The sequence below is a fragment of the Coregonus clupeaformis genome, chromosome 37, assembly GCF_020615455.1.
Source record: "Coregonus clupeaformis isolate EN_2021a chromosome 37, ASM2061545v1, whole genome shotgun sequence".
Classification (NCBI taxonomy): domain Eukaryota; kingdom Metazoa; phylum Chordata; class Actinopteri; order Salmoniformes; family Salmonidae; genus Coregonus; species Coregonus clupeaformis.
In genome coordinates, this window is record NC_059228.1 from 20,450,814 (window position 1) to 20,467,207 (window position 16,394).

General features: G+C 39.1%; 1 protein-coding gene across 1 annotated transcript in view; it reads right to left on the reverse strand.

The window, feature by feature from the left end:
* Positions 1-15,953, reverse strand: part of LOC121553257 (AT-rich interactive domain-containing protein 5B) — a 79,343-nt gene extending 63,390 nt beyond the window's left edge. The window contains exons 1-3 of the mRNA XM_041866278.1: positions 15,891-15,953; positions 15,324-15,578; positions 6,855-7,089 (exon numbers count right to left, since the gene is read on the reverse strand). Coding sequence (XP_041722212.1) covers positions 6,855-7,089; positions 15,324-15,578; positions 15,891-15,911 — 511 coding nt within the window. The 5' untranslated portion in view covers positions 15,912-15,953. The remainder of the gene's footprint in view (positions 1-6,854; positions 7,090-15,323; positions 15,579-15,890) is intronic.
* Positions 15,954-16,394: the final 441 nt, after the last annotated feature.

The following is a 16,394-nucleotide window of genomic DNA, read 5'->3' on the forward strand; positions in this document are numbered from 1 at the left end:
AGCGAGGAATTACTGGTAGGAACAAGAAAGTCGACTTAGACAAGCAGAAACAGAGATTTTACAGAACTGACAGTCAATATATATTGTCTGTGGTAAACAGGCCCCAACATTGCACCTTGGTGTTTGTCTTATTCATCCAGTTAGATTAATGGCTCTGTTTGCCTTTTCCAATCTAGATACTGCACTGTAGCGCTACTCCTCATTCACAAATTATTAACAGTGGCCAGGCTGTTACATAGAAAACCTTGCCCAAAGGATATTATCAGTGTAAACGACTAGTTCTGAGGATGAAAAGAAGGTCATGGGAAATCTGAGGCATTTAATTCCACTATTTCTATGTCTAAATCTAAAGCCTTTTTCTCCCAGATGATAATATACAATCTCTTCTGATGGGCCGACCTTTCCATTTGTCACGTGGCATTGTTCGACACAAACTCAATTGAGCAGCTGTGATCTTGGATCATAAAGATTGTGACGGAGTTCCTGGCCTGTACATTTTCCGTGCATTCTGGAATAAAATGGATGTGATGTTTCCTTTAAATGTACCTTTAATGGGACACAGAGTTCCCACTTTAGTCGAGGTTTACACGAGAAGGGTAGAAAACTATTCATCTGAAGATTGGGAATTGGGTCAGAGGGAATTACATGTCATTCCTGATGAAACTTGCTGTGTATATTTCCTCAAAGCCCCCCATTGTAAATCATGGCAGACCACTGAGGGCATACAGAGTATAGAAAGGAACATTATTTAATATGTTTCAGTTAAAGACAGAAAGGAAAGAGGAGAATACAACAGGCTATTCAGGACATGCATGTTTCCCATTCTAAGGACTATAATGAGAGAGGAGGGGGTGGGGGGCTGTCACTCAACAGAGCCCATTGTGAATTCCTGTCATTATGTAAGAACCTCTCATGTCAGCAGATCTGTACAGGGAAGCTTAAAATAAACAGTAAATAGGCTAAGCCAACTGGAACTATTTAAATAATTACATCCAGTACAATGAACAATTTACATGGATTAATGTAAGAACAACTACTGGAACATTTATTTCTACTAACGGAATAATTACATTAGTGCCATATTGATGAAACAAAGGTTTTTCCCCAAAAAACTTGAAGCGTTACATTAAAGAATATCATATTAGCCCATCTGTTCATATTAATGTGTAACACAACACACAAATAACACTGACATAAACTTCCTCCAAAAATCCACTATCTATTCCTCAAAGAAACTGTTCACTCTCCTTCTTTTTAATTAGTTTTCACAACAATGACTGGGGTAAATGGTGGAGAGTAACACAGCCGCTGAATAATACGGACTTACCAAGTGGCCAACACACAAAGGACGGAAATGAAATAACTGCCAGGACAACAGGATGGAAAACAGTCTATGAACTAGGTCTATGTCTTTCTTTGTTCTCCCGGGGTGAAGTATCACACTTTTTAAGAAACAACAGAAAATGTCTCAAACTGTCCTAAGATACTTCCCGAATTGGCAGATATTTTCCTCACGCAACGTACCACTTGTATGGGCAAACTAACCGTGACATTTAAAACATGCACATTATTCAAGACGATTTCCGAATACTGCAACTTGCGATTTATGTTGCAACTTTTCTTAAACAATGTCAGTGGAAAGGCAATAATTTAACCTGAGTTTGACAGCCCTAACAACCCCCCACTGACAACAACTACATTGTTCCTATGCAGTGAATATGAATGGTAAAGCTGTTTTTGCAGTGTGTTTTTTTTTGCAATGTGGGTTTACCGCAGTGCAGATCTGATTGAATTCCAGCCTGTAACTGTAATGTGCACAAAAAGACTGCAACTTGAGCAGCTTGAAATGCATTCATAACACAGATGGACTAATATATGTTCTCATGAAATATTCAAGGACATTATGGTGGGATGATTGGCTGGCAATAGAAACTAAAGGGTAAGGCATACTGACTCTACAAGCCTTGGCAACCTATGTAATAAAAGCCACATTGTTTATTCACAAGCAAAGTGAATGCCCTCAGGTTGAAATTAATAATGTCACTATGACGGCTTTAAGAGAAGGGTGTGTGTGTGTGTCTGTGAGTGTTTGGGTCTGTCTGTGCGTGCATGTTGATGTCTATTTTTATAGTTTTCTTCTGCTCAACTTCAACAAAACTAATCCAATAAAGGCAACCAGATTTGGGAATATTTGAATGGAATAACGCTCCCTCTATGTCACTAGCATAGCGTGTGAGTGTTATACTGGCTGTTTGGGATGCCTTTTATGTTCTAGGAGAGGTCACATCAATAACAGGTCTGTTGTGGTTAATGGACAGACAAAACCCTTCACTTCCTCTGTGAGGTCACCCCTGGGATCCAAACTCATTGTTTAACAATCCACCAGCAAAGCCTCTCACCCCCTGGAGCACACAGGCAAAAAACAGCTGGAAATTACACAAATATTATCTGACATTTTGAAAGAACTAAATTACTAAACTGTTTTTGCCATCGGAATCCAAATTTGATTACAAAGCACATGCCTGCTAGGACGTGTTTTTCTGGCCCATTCAAATTCCAGGCATGCTCAAACGCTCCCCACATCTAATAGATTTTTCCACCCCGCCACACAATTTACTGCTTACACGTTTAGAATTCTTTGGCTTCCGGCCAAACTTCAGTCAAGGGAATTAATGATATGAGCAGATCAGTGAGGGAAAAACAGCTTGTGATTCTCTCTCCAACAGGTCTGAGTATAATGAAGAGAACATGCCCATAAACCAAAACCCACTGCTATCAGAGTCACACAATCAATAGAACACTCCATTGAATTGCTTCAAAAGCTTTGGATAGTTCCAAGAATTAGTTTGAGGAAATTGCATAGGGGAGAGAAGATGACAAAGGGAGCGTATGGCAGCTATCTGATTAATACACAGTTGAATGAAGAATATGCTTTACAACAAGACATTCTTTCATTTCAAATCCATGCCTTTGTCTATCGGATCACAATAATTTTTCATGGTCCGTTTTCTCCCATAGTATAATAGAAAAGCAACATCAACTACAATAATATGTATATTACCAGGATAATTCAACCCAGTGAAATAAATCTGTTTTCTATTCTCTTTATCATTCTGCGGGTCTGTGTCAGCATAAATATTTGGTGAACTCTGAAAGATGCTGCGAAGGTTATAATCCATCGACTGCGTCAATTTAAAATATTCCAACTGAAACATTTTCTGAAGATTGCCAGTGGCTGCATCTGGACAGACATAAATAATGTATCATGCGCTATGCACTGGATTAATTATATTTCTATGGAGCACCTGTGAAACATACCATATTCATTCTAGTAGGAATGTACATGTTGGCACAGTGTTGTTAACTAGAAAGCAGCCTGGTTTAATTTGCTTCCTGTAAATCATTTCATCATCAACCTCCAGCTAGGTGAGAAGCAAGAGAGTGGGGTAGAGAGATAGAGTCAAAAATGTGACCTTGCACAATCCCTGTCATCATGTCACAGCACAAATCTTGCTGGGTGAAGGAGCGGCATTTGTGAAGGATGAATCATGACTAATGAGCCACACATGTTCTCGCTTTATTCTTGTTCTCTCTCTCTCTCTCCTGCTCTCTTTCTCTCTCTTAACCCTAATTTCCTTCCTCAATATCATGTATTTTCTTAAAGCTGCATAGAAGTTATAGTTATAGATCTGTCATTCTCATTGAAAGCAAGTCTAAAAAGCGGTAGAGCTATTCTGTGTGCTATAGTTCTATGCTTCTCATTCTTTAGTTTCATCTTTGCATCTTTTACTTTCGGTTTTGTACACCAGCTGAAAATACAATATTTTTGGTTATGGAAAATATATTTCACAGCGGTTTAGATGGTACAATGATTCTCTATACTATACTTGCTTGATTTGTCACATAAACTGAAATTAGGTGATCTATTATCATTTTTTCAACCAGGAAATGGTGGAGCAATTTCTGCATAGAGCATATTTAATGGTGGAAACATACAGGTAGCCTGGCGGGTAGGAGCGTTGGGCCCGTAACCGAAAGGTTGCTGGATCGAATCCCGGAGCTGACAAGGTAAAAATGTGTCGTTCTGCCCCTGTGCAAGGCAGTTAACCCACTGTTCCCTGGACGCTGTGCTTGACAGTTTAGGCACCTCTTTGATTCAGAGGGGTTGGATTAAATGTGGAAGACAGTTGTACAACCGACTAGATATCCCCCTTTCCCTTACAGTAGATGCAGATATTGATGTTGTATACTGTATGTAAAAAGACAACATCTAAAGCTGTATGTCTTTTGCCAGATGTCCTGTACGGTAGAGATCCCATATCATATTATTCTTAAAACAACACATTGAGGTTGCTCCTATGTCTATCTTCTATAGAAAATAGATCTTGATCACATAGAACACAGGTAGTCCGTTCAACACCAGATTATATTCTTACAATCTCTGTATTCCTCACTGTATTACACAACATCTCTCAGTTTCCTGTCCATTTCACTAGAATAGAACAACGAATTTCAACAGGCCAAAAATTGGGACAGTTCTCTTGGGGATGGATGGAAATAAATGTAAACTTTCCCTGCTAAAGCAGCATGGTGGAATTGGTTTATTTACAGCTGCAGGTCCAGATAAGTGTAATATTGCTCAGCACTCTAGTATGTGGAGAGCCTTGAAAACAGTTCATTCTTCCTCAAGATGGCACTTGAATTATAACAGCAATCTCCACTTGCTTCAGACTGTTAAAAATCACTGGTCGATGCGGTGCTATAGCTAGCAGGCAAGGCAAGGGCACTCTTTCTCTAATTAATGACAGTGGAGACCTCTGTTTCCCTATCCATTGCGAACAAAGCACGTAGCTTGGTTGCTATAATATCACATCATATAATTCACATAAAGAACAATAGCACTGTGATCCTGCTATTCATGACACATTTGTAGAGAGCATTTTTTATGCTTTCCATGCACTGTACTTCTCATTGGCTGTCTGCCAGGAAATATTAGGATACACTCACATAAAAAATGCTTCCCTTAATAACAATAGCACACTGTACTACCCTTTAGTGCACAATTGATTTCTATGTAATCTCTGGCAGTATCCTGTTTTTTTAAATGAATAAATGGCTCAGATATTCAAGATCCAGAGAGGACATCCTCGTATTTATAACAACAATTAGCTAATAGATCATTCATGTTATGAGTAGAACTGAGCAGGCAGAAACGCTATTTCCGACAATAAGAATCTCATTGGGTTATAAATGATAATTTCCCCAAAAATCGAATAATGATTCAGAAGCTCTAACAAAACAGCAGCAGGACACTCGAGGAATGCTTGCAATATCTCTTTAATTCATATTTCATTTCAATCATCAGTTCATCACAGCCATATTGCTATCCAAACCCGAAGCTCATTGGAATAGCATGTCCTTGTTGAATGATCCCTCTCTTATCGTTAGAGAGACAACGGCAAGCTGGCAGGAGAGGGAACACATGCCACAGAGCTAGGGCTGCTGGTGCCCTGCCAGGGGAGTTCTGCTGACCCGGCACATTCAGCAGGCAGCCAGGGAGATACTCCACTGGAGGGACAAGTGCATTTACACACAGCCTGATGGAGTCATTAACGGCCACATCACTCATTAGCATCACACAGCCACAGAGAATATTAGAAGGTGACGAGACTGACTGACATCAAATAAATCTATACAACTGTTTTTATCCCTGTTATTTCCTGTTATGACTCATACAAAATCACTACACACACACACATAGAGAAGCACTGACACACATGCATACATACGCACACACTGACACACTCGCACACACACTATTGATTCCTCATGTTGTAGAACGACAAAGCGGCCATTATTGATTCTCCAATCCACTTTCTCTTGAGAATCTAACGATATAGAGTGTATTCAAGGGCAATATAACACTCAAAGGCAAAAACAAGCAAGCTCTCCAGCTACTAAAGGATTTATGAATCATCCACAACCCCAAAACAATAACAACTATCAATAACACATTCTGAAGGGGCCTTTTCTCTATTTAGTTTCTTGTTTCAGTCATTCTCTAGTCAAATGATTTTTTGGTAATGGGATTTTTTTTTGGCAAAGCATTACAGCAGTATCTCTAGAAAGTGCCAGGAATATGGTGATGATGTTGGGCCCAATCCCAAATTGATACAACTATGTGTGATTCAGGATTCAGTTAACTATGAATAAAAAGAGAAACCCAAATAGAAAAAATATGAAGAGAATGCTGAATGTGTCATTAACATTCAACGACAATTATGCTGCTTCACTATCATCTGAAGGGGGAAAAACATACAGTTCTTCAAAGGGAATATTAAGTCCTTCACATTTCTTCTGTTAAATAAACCAAAAATGTTTTAATATCTGCAAGGATTAGCATGACTCATCAGCCTCCTTCATATCTTGTGATTCATGTTCTTTTCACTGCAGCAGTGAAATACCACAATGCAGCTATCAAATACCTCAACGACATTAATGGTACAAATGAAGGATGCCAGAGGTCTGAGGCAATTATACAGGAATGTACATGAAATTACAACTATAACATGAGCAAAAATAAATGCATAATGAAACAATTTTTGGATTGGCCATAAATGTGTTAGTGCATTTACGTGGTTCTTACAGTGATGTGTAATCCAAACGGGTAACTATTTTATACAAAGCCTCCATCTGTAAGAGGCTTATAAGTATTAACAAATAGTTATAATTCCATGTATAAATAATGTAAATCAAGTCATAACTGAAATGTTATAGTCAGAATTATAGTGCTTATTCCCACTACACATACACAAACAAAATAGCTTGAGAGACAGGAAAGCAGTTGTCCTCACCCAATTGAGCCCTCTCCCTCTGGATGTCTCTGAAGTTGAGGCCACTGGTGAAGGTGCTCTCCCTGTATCTGTGGAGGGCCTCTCTGCGCCCGTTGGCGCCCAGCTCCCTCAGGACAGAGGGCTTCAGAGGCGCTGCCCGCAGTCCGTGGGACCATCCCGAAAGCTCTGGGACTGTCCACTTCACCAGGTCTTCCAACCGAACAATCACCTTCTCTGACACAGCAATGACCTCGTGCTATAAGAGAGACATGAGAAGGAGGGCAGGGAGTGTGAGGTCAGTAAGGGAAAAAATAACAGGGATATGTCAACTCCTAACACCATCTTAAGACTATTATATGTGTTACTATTAGAGATGTGGTCATACAGATGTAGGATCTTAATTTGAGCCAGTTTGCTACAGCAGGAAAATAATCCTGCAGCAACAGGAAATGTGAATTATTATGTGGATTATAATTAATTGACTTTTTTGTGGGGGTTGATACATTTTTCGTAAGGGAAAATCAAGTCTGATTTTTCAAAGTGGAAATTACAAAGCCTTTTAAACCTCAAATACACTACAAGTTTTACATCTCCTGTGATCAAATTAAGTTCCTACATCTGTAGCTTGCCATGGTAACCAGGGTGAACTTTTCTAAGCAACCTTTTGTTCAAATGTAATACTCGAGAGAGTCTACAACCCTTGAACAAGTTGTGTTCCTGGTTCTTTCAACCCTTTGAGGCAAACTAAAATAACTTTTTTGATCTTTCCCTTTTGAGGAATTGCAACTCCAATGGAAAAATTGTGGCATAGAAATGTTGAAATGTGGTTCCATTTTGAGGAGTAATGGGCGCTGTGCTTGTTATCCGGCCGGAGTGGTAGGAGATTGTTATTAAGCTGCAGAATCTGGAGGACAGATGTGTCCATCTGGAGAAACACGCTTTTTAACATTTACCTTGCATCTGTCTGTACACCTCTCCCCTGAAGCAACCTTTAAAGGGATAGTTCAGGATTTTGGCAATGAATCCCTTTATCTAATTATCCAGAGTCAGATAATCTTGTGGATACTATTTTTATGTATCTGCGTCCAGTATGAAGGAAGTTAGAGGCAGTTTCGCAAGCCATTCATAACTAGCTGTAGCGCAATGACTGGAAGTCTACATCCCAAAGACTTCCTGTCATTGCATTAACGATTGTTAGCAATTGCGCTAACGCTAGTTAGCAACTTCATTCAAACTACACGCAGAGACATAAAAATGGTATCCACGAGTTCATTTGACTCTGGGGAAGTAGATAATGTGCCTCATTGCCAAAATCCCAAAGTATCCCTTTAAGCATTCACACGCACACACGCACACATACAGTGACTTTATTACGTTTCATACAGTGTAAATTTGCACAATGCCAGTTCCACACCGCTAACAAAACTGAGTTAATAAAAAACAAAGCTGTAAATAAGAAAATCTGCATTGGTTTGCTTCCTATATCTGTGTCTTCTTAGTAAACGCAAACATCAAACATTATTTTTTTTAGTGGTGGTTGAAACTGTTTGAAATGTGGTTGGCATGATGACTGTCTTCTTTTTAAAAGGAAGACAATTAAATAACATAGAACTCAATTTTAGTACCAATCAACATCAGACAACTGAAATTGTTAAGCAGTGATGCCTGCAGCCAAAAACATCCTCTGGAATTCTTCTTGTGCTTTGATACAGTTGACTACATAAACATACTAAACTGGTAACTCATAGAGTATACATTATATTTAATACTACGTCACTCAGAAGATTTCTCAATGGATTTTCTACAGTTAACATCTTAGGTGTTGAGTGAGTGTCTTCATAACATACCATATACAGTGGGGGGGAAAAGTATTTAGTCAGCCACCAATTGTGCAAGTTCTCCCACTTAAAAAGATGAGAGAGGCCTGTAATTTTCATCATAGGTACACGTCAACTATGACAGACAAAATGAGAAAAAAAATCCAGAAAATCACATTGTAGGATTTTTAATGAATTTATTTGCAAATTATGGTGGAAAATAAGTATTTGGTCAATAACAAAAGTTTCTCAATACTTTGTTATATACCCTTTGTTGGCAATGACACAGGTCAAACGTTTTCTGTAAGTCTTCACAAGGTTTTCACACACTGTTGCTGGTATTTTGGCCCATTCCTCCATGCAGATCTCCTCTAGAGCAGTGATGTTTTGGGGCTGTCGCTGGGCAACACGGACTTTCAACTCCCCTCCAAAGATTTTCTATGGGGTTGAGATCTGGAGACTGGCTAGGCCACTCCAGGACCTTGAAATGCTTCTTACGAAGCCACTCCTTCGTTGCCCGGGCGGTGTGTTTGGGATCATTGTCATGCTGAAAGACCCAGCCACGTTTCATCTTCAATGCCCTTGCTGATGGAAGGAGGTTTTCACTCAAAATCTCACAATACATGGCCCCATTCATTCTTTCCTTTACACGGATCAGTCGTCCTGGTCCCTTTGCAAAAAAACAGCCCCAAAGCATGATGTTTCCACCCCCATGCTTCACAGTAGCTCAGCATTCTTTGTCCTCCAAACACGACGAGTTGAGTTTTTACCAAAAAGTTCTATTTTGGTTTCATCTGACCATATGACATTCTCCCAATCCTCTTCTGGATCATCCAAATGCACTGTAGCAAACTTCAGACGGGCCTGGACAAGTACTGGCTTAAGCAGGGGGACACGTCTGGCACTGCAGGATTTGAGTCCCTGGCGGCGTAGTGTGTTACTGATGGTAGGCTTTGTTACTTTGGTCCCAGCTCTCTGCAGGTCATTCACTAGGTCCCCCCGTGTGGTTCTGGGATTTTTGCTCACCGTTCTTGTGATCATTTTGACCCCACGGGTGAGATCTTGCGTGGAGCCCCAGATCGAGGGAGATTATCAGTGGTCTTGTATTTCTTCCATTTCCTAATAATTGCTCCCACAGTTGATTTCTTCAAACCAAGCTGCTTACCTATTGCAGATTCAGTCTTCCCAGCCTGGTGCAGGTCTACAATTGTGTTTCTGGTGTCCTTTGACAGCTCTTTGGTCTTGGCCATAGTGGAGTTTGGAGTGTGACTGTTTGAGGTTGTGGACAGGTGTCTTTTATACTGATAACAAGTTCAAACAGGTGCCATTAATACAGGTAACAGTGGAGGACAGAGGAGCCTCTTAAAGAAGAAGTTACAGGTCTGTGAGAGCCAGAAATCTTGCTTGTTTGTAGGTGACCAAATACTTATTTTCCACCATAATTTGCAAATAAATTCATTAAAAATCCTACAATGTGATTTTCTGGGAAAAAAATTCTCAATTTTTCTGTCATAGTTGACGTGTACCTATGATGAAAATTACAGGCCTCTCTCATCTTTTTAAGTGGGAGAACTTGCACAATTGGTGGCTGACTAAATACTTTTTTTCCCCACTGTAGCTGGGGTTCCCAAACTTTTCTGGCCCGCGACCCCATTTTGATATGAAAAAAAGTCTGCAACCCCACCATGTAAAAATAAGTTATGTAATCAATGGCCAATATTTACTTTGGGCTATGACAGTCTATTACAAATCAGTCCAACAGTATTTTTGACAGTATTTCAACATGAAGACAGTCTGGTTTGAAGTGACTGAAATGCATCAGAAAGGTATTGGGAAATTCAGAAGATCATCAGGCAATAATGTTGTATGATCTTCAGTGTAGAAGTCTGATTTAGTGCCTGGTCTTGTCCACTCAGTTCTAACGGCTTGTGGGCATAGCAGAGGGAAACAGTGTTCCTGGGAGTCTTATCTTTCAGTGATGGGGTCAAAATATTTTGTAGCTTAAACCATTCAAAAGATAGAGCCACATGTGTAGTAAGAAAACAGAAACCGCTCTGTTTATTTCAACCGCATCTAGCGGCTACCGGCGTAACCCAGGTTCTATGAACCAAGCACACATTTTGTCTCGTGACCCCATTTTCAAATCAGGCGACCCCTAGTTTGGGAAACCCTGCTGTATAGTTTCCTCACAGAAAGAAAAGCTTGAAACTGCATGTTTCCATAACATCATTCAATTGTATGTGACGTGTGGGTGTCAGCATGCAACCAACTATCCTGTTTTGTAAAGTGTTTTAAATCAAATCAAATTTTATTGGTCACATACACATATTTAGCAGATATTATTGCGGGTGTTGCGAAATGCTTGTGTGCAACAGGTGACCGTCATTCAACAGCTGTCATGCCATTATATTATGAGTTCACGAACAGAACACACATTTAAATGCAGTAAAACATCCACACTGAGTTACCATAAAGAGTTAAGGTACTGATAGTGGAAGGAAGTGGAAGATAAAACCACCAAGCTGCATATAGGTCAGAGGTCTCTGTAGGCTACCAATGGGAAGACATGACACTTCAAATAAAACAATTCACAAGAGAGGTTGTTGTTATATAATTTCATGCTCTTTATCATAAGAGCATGAAAGGCAGACTGCAAATAAAGGTTGATATTGTGACTAGGCTTACAACAACCTCAGTGGTTTATGGAGCAATAATATTACAATGTGATTTATTACAAAGGTTCATGATAAATAGTACAGCAGATATATTACCCCTTTTTTACTTTACAACAAATAATGCATGAGGGCTTATATAACATGTATGGAACGTCAACTGTGTAATTGGAAGAAAGGTGTGCTTTTATGACTTAAAATTCAATTGTGCTATGATTTCATGATCTCTAAAGGTCCATAAAATCCATATTATTCCATATCATTCCGTGAAAAGAGCACCACAGTATTTGAACAGTAAGGGACATTCCTAAATGTCACCATTGTAGGGCAAAGCGGTACATTGGTTAGACAGGCCTTTCAGTTAAGAGTCAGAGTCTCACAGGCAGCCCCTGTCATGCTGAGAAGGTTTCAGTCTGGTGGCTCAGGGGGTCAACCCAGGAATTCCTTGGGCCAAAAGGAGATTAGTAATTGAGTAATGGACATGGTGACATGAACAATGCTCTTTGGTGCCTAGGCTGAGAGAGTGAAACGCAATATGAGTTCATTATCTTTCCTCCTCAGCACTAACCTTGGCTACAGTGTCTCAAAACAAACTCAACTATCTAAAAATGAGCACAGGAGAGGCTAGGGGCTGATGTACTCTACTGAAACTGTTTTAAAACAGAACTTGGTTAAATAGTTGTTATATGTTGTCACAATATATATGCCTGCAAGATATTGGCATTCTGATGTCTGCCATAAACTATAAGCAGCTACCATGTTGTTTTGTACAGTGTGCAATTTCAAAAATACTTAAAACACACACAGAACTTAATACTATTTGACTTATTTTGACTATGGGGTGTATAACCACAGACTAAACAATATTAGGCTGAAGCAGTGCTATGAGCATTCACTAAAGAATAAAAATATGCTAAGTACATTCTCTGGAAACAGCTCATCTGTGGTTTCAGTCCTCTAAGGTTATAATGATCCACTATAGCTTGGGGCTTTAGAGTCATGCATTATGGGAAATGTGTTTGATGTTAAAGTGGTTTGTCAATGACAAGGTGTAAACCAATCCAAAGAGCACCAATTCCTCGTGTTGAGGGAAAAGTCACTGTATATCATTACATATATCACAGAATAGCGGCATATAAGAACACATTTATGTGTATGGAAATAACATAAACCAAAATGATGTGTTTTTTTTTATACTTTGAAGTGCATGACATTCAGTTTAAATTACATTTTAAATTATCCCCAGTACTGCCCTAAAAACCTGACAATAATTTACATGTATTTTTGAAACGCTAAAGGAATTCACTTGAGGGCAACGTTTCCGACTTAATGGCTTGTTCTGCAGTGGAGGGATAGTTTGCACCCCCCCGGCCTAAATTCCTGCCATTGTTGGGTGAATAGGGTGATTTGGTATCATGCTCACTGAACAGTATGAATCTTACATAAAATATTATATTGGTTCTATATCTGGACCAAAGGATAACATACCTGAAAAAAACAATTACTTTTGCAAACATATTCCATCCAGGAAAATCACAGAAGAAGCAAATAAACAACATATAATCTGATTTCCCTACTTACAGGTCCCCAGCACTCAAACACCACCAGCATGGATTTTTGCCATGAACCAAAGCTGATTCTGGACAGATGCCACCATTTCTTTCCACTGCAATCAATACAACTGCTGCAGCTACTGCTCTCCTACCTCACTGCTTTGTCATTTACAGGAATAGAGTAAAGAACAAGAGGTGACATCAGAGATAATAACTAATTATTAGCGTATGAACAGGAAATACCAGACTACTTGCCAATTTTCTATTTCAACGAGGGGTACCTTAAGCAGGACAAAGATAAAGCCTAAGCAATTAGCTGTAGCAGCATTGAAGTGGTTGTAGCAGTAAGTGTTATCTAAAAAAGCTCTCTTGAAACAAGAGCCAAAAAAAGACAGTGTATTGAGCCAACATGTACCGGAGGGGGGCGTTGAGGCCAAGACTTAATACTGTGTCACTGCTTTGCAAGAAGCGGTTCTCAGACCAGAGAATGCAGAGACGCAAACAGAGGTTGTATCATAATGGGTGTGCCACACAACACAATGCCTTTATACATAGCATGGAGTCAGTCTTTATGGTGGAGTAGAAGGGTTGTCAGCGAAAGCAAAATGAGCACAGTAGGACATGGGTTTCTCTTGTCCCTGCCTACACTGGGAGGGGCAAAGAGCATACAAATACCCAGGCCAGAGGGGAAATGACATAATACGTTGAGCATTGAACTCAAGAAGGGATATGCAGAGAGATTTATAACCTCCTTTTATCCCACTGAGAAAATGACTTGTTATTGTACTCATGACATGTGCACATTTGTGCTGTAGATAAGTAGTCTTACACGTACCCATTAGTCAGAGGCTATAACTACCACGTATATCTTACAAATTGAAAGCTGTCTCGAGCTAAGCGGATTTGCATATTAGGGCAGCCATAAAGTAAAGATCATTAACTGACTGGTAATAACTGCTGCCAGTTACTTGTTTAGTAAAATTCAATGTAATCTTTATAGGGCAATTTGCTGAGAACATCAAGTTTGAAATCCCATTTAATGGGGTCGTCGGCATCAACATCCCAGTTTTAGATGTCATCCTATGTTGTGTCATACTCTACTTCAGCTGTGCTCTAGGCTATTGCTATAACTATCAATGTCCCACTGCCAACACTCTGGAGTCACTCTGTCCTTTGATCTTGGAAGGAGTCAAATAATATTGTCCAGATATCCAATTGTGTGTGATGTTACCACTTTGCAATGCAAATCAGGCTTCTCAGGGGGTGGGGCTGACTTGTCCCTTATTGCACAAGTGTGTTTCTAAATGATGGACTGTGCGTGCACTCAAAGTAATTACAAAGTCATTAAATTGTGTTAAAGGCTAATGCAAAGTAAGGATTTGAATGATCCTGGTTTAGTGAAGAAAATAAAAAAGGTTTAAATGACATTTATTCATAGCAGTGTCCACTATAAGGAAATATGATAGCTACTGTATTACACAAGAGGACCATCAGCAGGGGGAAAGTCGGTTTTTCTGTTTGCATTGCTAATCAAATACAAACCAGGCTTTGTCCTTCCTAAATGACAAATGCAACCGCTGGCATATTTCATGTGACCTCAAAATCAAGTAACAGCATAGTGAAATGTGTTTCGGTCGAATTGCCTATTTGGGTAGGCTACAGTAGCATATAGCAAATATTTGATTGTTTTATATACCCCACAATAAATTAATATACAAAACTAAACCAAGCTTTTTCACTCTATGCAGTTATGAAATGTGATACAGGCGTCATATTTAGCCACTTAACAAAATACCTCAGTTAATCATATTGCCAATGGCAACATATCAGACTACAGTAGATGTCCTTTTGTAAGGCTTTGTCATTTCGACCTGTCCTAATCTCTGGAAAAGAGGGCAGTACATTTGAGCTGACAACAATATCATATCGTTAGGAATGCGAATGATTTCATGGAAATTATGCAAATTATGAACTACTTAGACGTGTTAGCACTCGTATTCAATAGGTTGTGTGCGCTTATTCAGCAGCCATTCATATGCTATGATGAAATACTATATTTATGGTGTTGTTGAATCGAGGCGTTTTGATCTCATATGCTTTACCATTTCGCAATTTCTGCCAATATCACCTTTTGACACGCATCATGAAGAAATAAAATGACATAGCCTACGCGCTGGATTTTTCTTCCCCTAATACAATTAACCTCATACACCGCACGAGCGTTATTACGCACAGCTGGATAAGATTGAACTGCACATTCAGCAGTCGACACAATGAGGAACAAATAGGCTAAGCAGTCAATAACACGGTAATAGACAGACACATTATGCAGTTTGCGACGGATCAATGTGGGTATCACATAATGCATGCACGTTATACAATGAATGACCAAAGAATGCAGAAAATGGCATATCGATTTATCAACACAGAATGTTTGAAGGTTATTACCTCTCCATGGCTAACTGTCCTTCCCATGGGAGTATCTTCGGGTAAGAAATAAAGTTTTGAGCTTGATAAAAGTTGCTTAGTAGTTCTTTCCTCCCACAACAGCTGTAGCTCCGCTATGCAAATTGAATCCCCGGGTTTACATCTTACGAAGAAAAAGTCTCCGAGGGACAGAATCCTTGGTTTACCGTCCCGGTGAAATTTAAAAGCCTTGTAGAATATGTATGGTCCGTGTAAACCGCAAGACGAGCCTACCCACTGTGGAGAAAATAGCAATAAGCAACTTAATAAATGAGTTATTCATATTCAATAAATGTGGAAACATTGAATGGGACGACATTCGCAATGACTATGGCATGACAAATCCTTAAATTACGCACAAAATACCACCTGCATATGATTTTAGGACTGATTTAGAACCATGTAACTATATATTTAGTTATTCTAATATGATGTAAAAACAACAAAAACATCAAAGGATTGTAAATGATCTGCAAACACAAAGGTTTGTCTCCAAATTGTTAATATCACGCCAAAATAGAATATGTTTGTGTATGATTATAATGTTACCTTTAGTGAGTTAGGCTCCATCTCGACGTTCTGAATTGATTAAACTCAACACGCTCTCCAAACTTGTTGGCTTGAATGGATTGCCGAAGGTCCTGTAAGGACCCTATATTTATTTTAAGTTTAAAAGCTCTTTGTGGTTAATATTAAACACTTACAAAAATATTTAGTTCCTCCGAAATTACCAAAATGCATAGCTTTTGTTGCTGTGCATCAATTAAGCTAATAAAAATCCACAGTAGATGATATTGTGCCAATACAATCGTCCCTTTTCAATCAGGAAAACCACATATGCCCATTATTATCATTTGAATTCGACAAAAATAACTATGATATTAACACTGTGCATCAGTCTGATAATTCCTCAATAGTGTATTTAAGTTATGTGCAATGGAAAAAGATTGTGTTACCTTATAATTTTAAAGAAATCTATTTGAAAATGTATCTCTTCCAGGACCTGTGTAAAGATAGTTTGTATGAAAGAACATTTCTCACAGTAATGATACA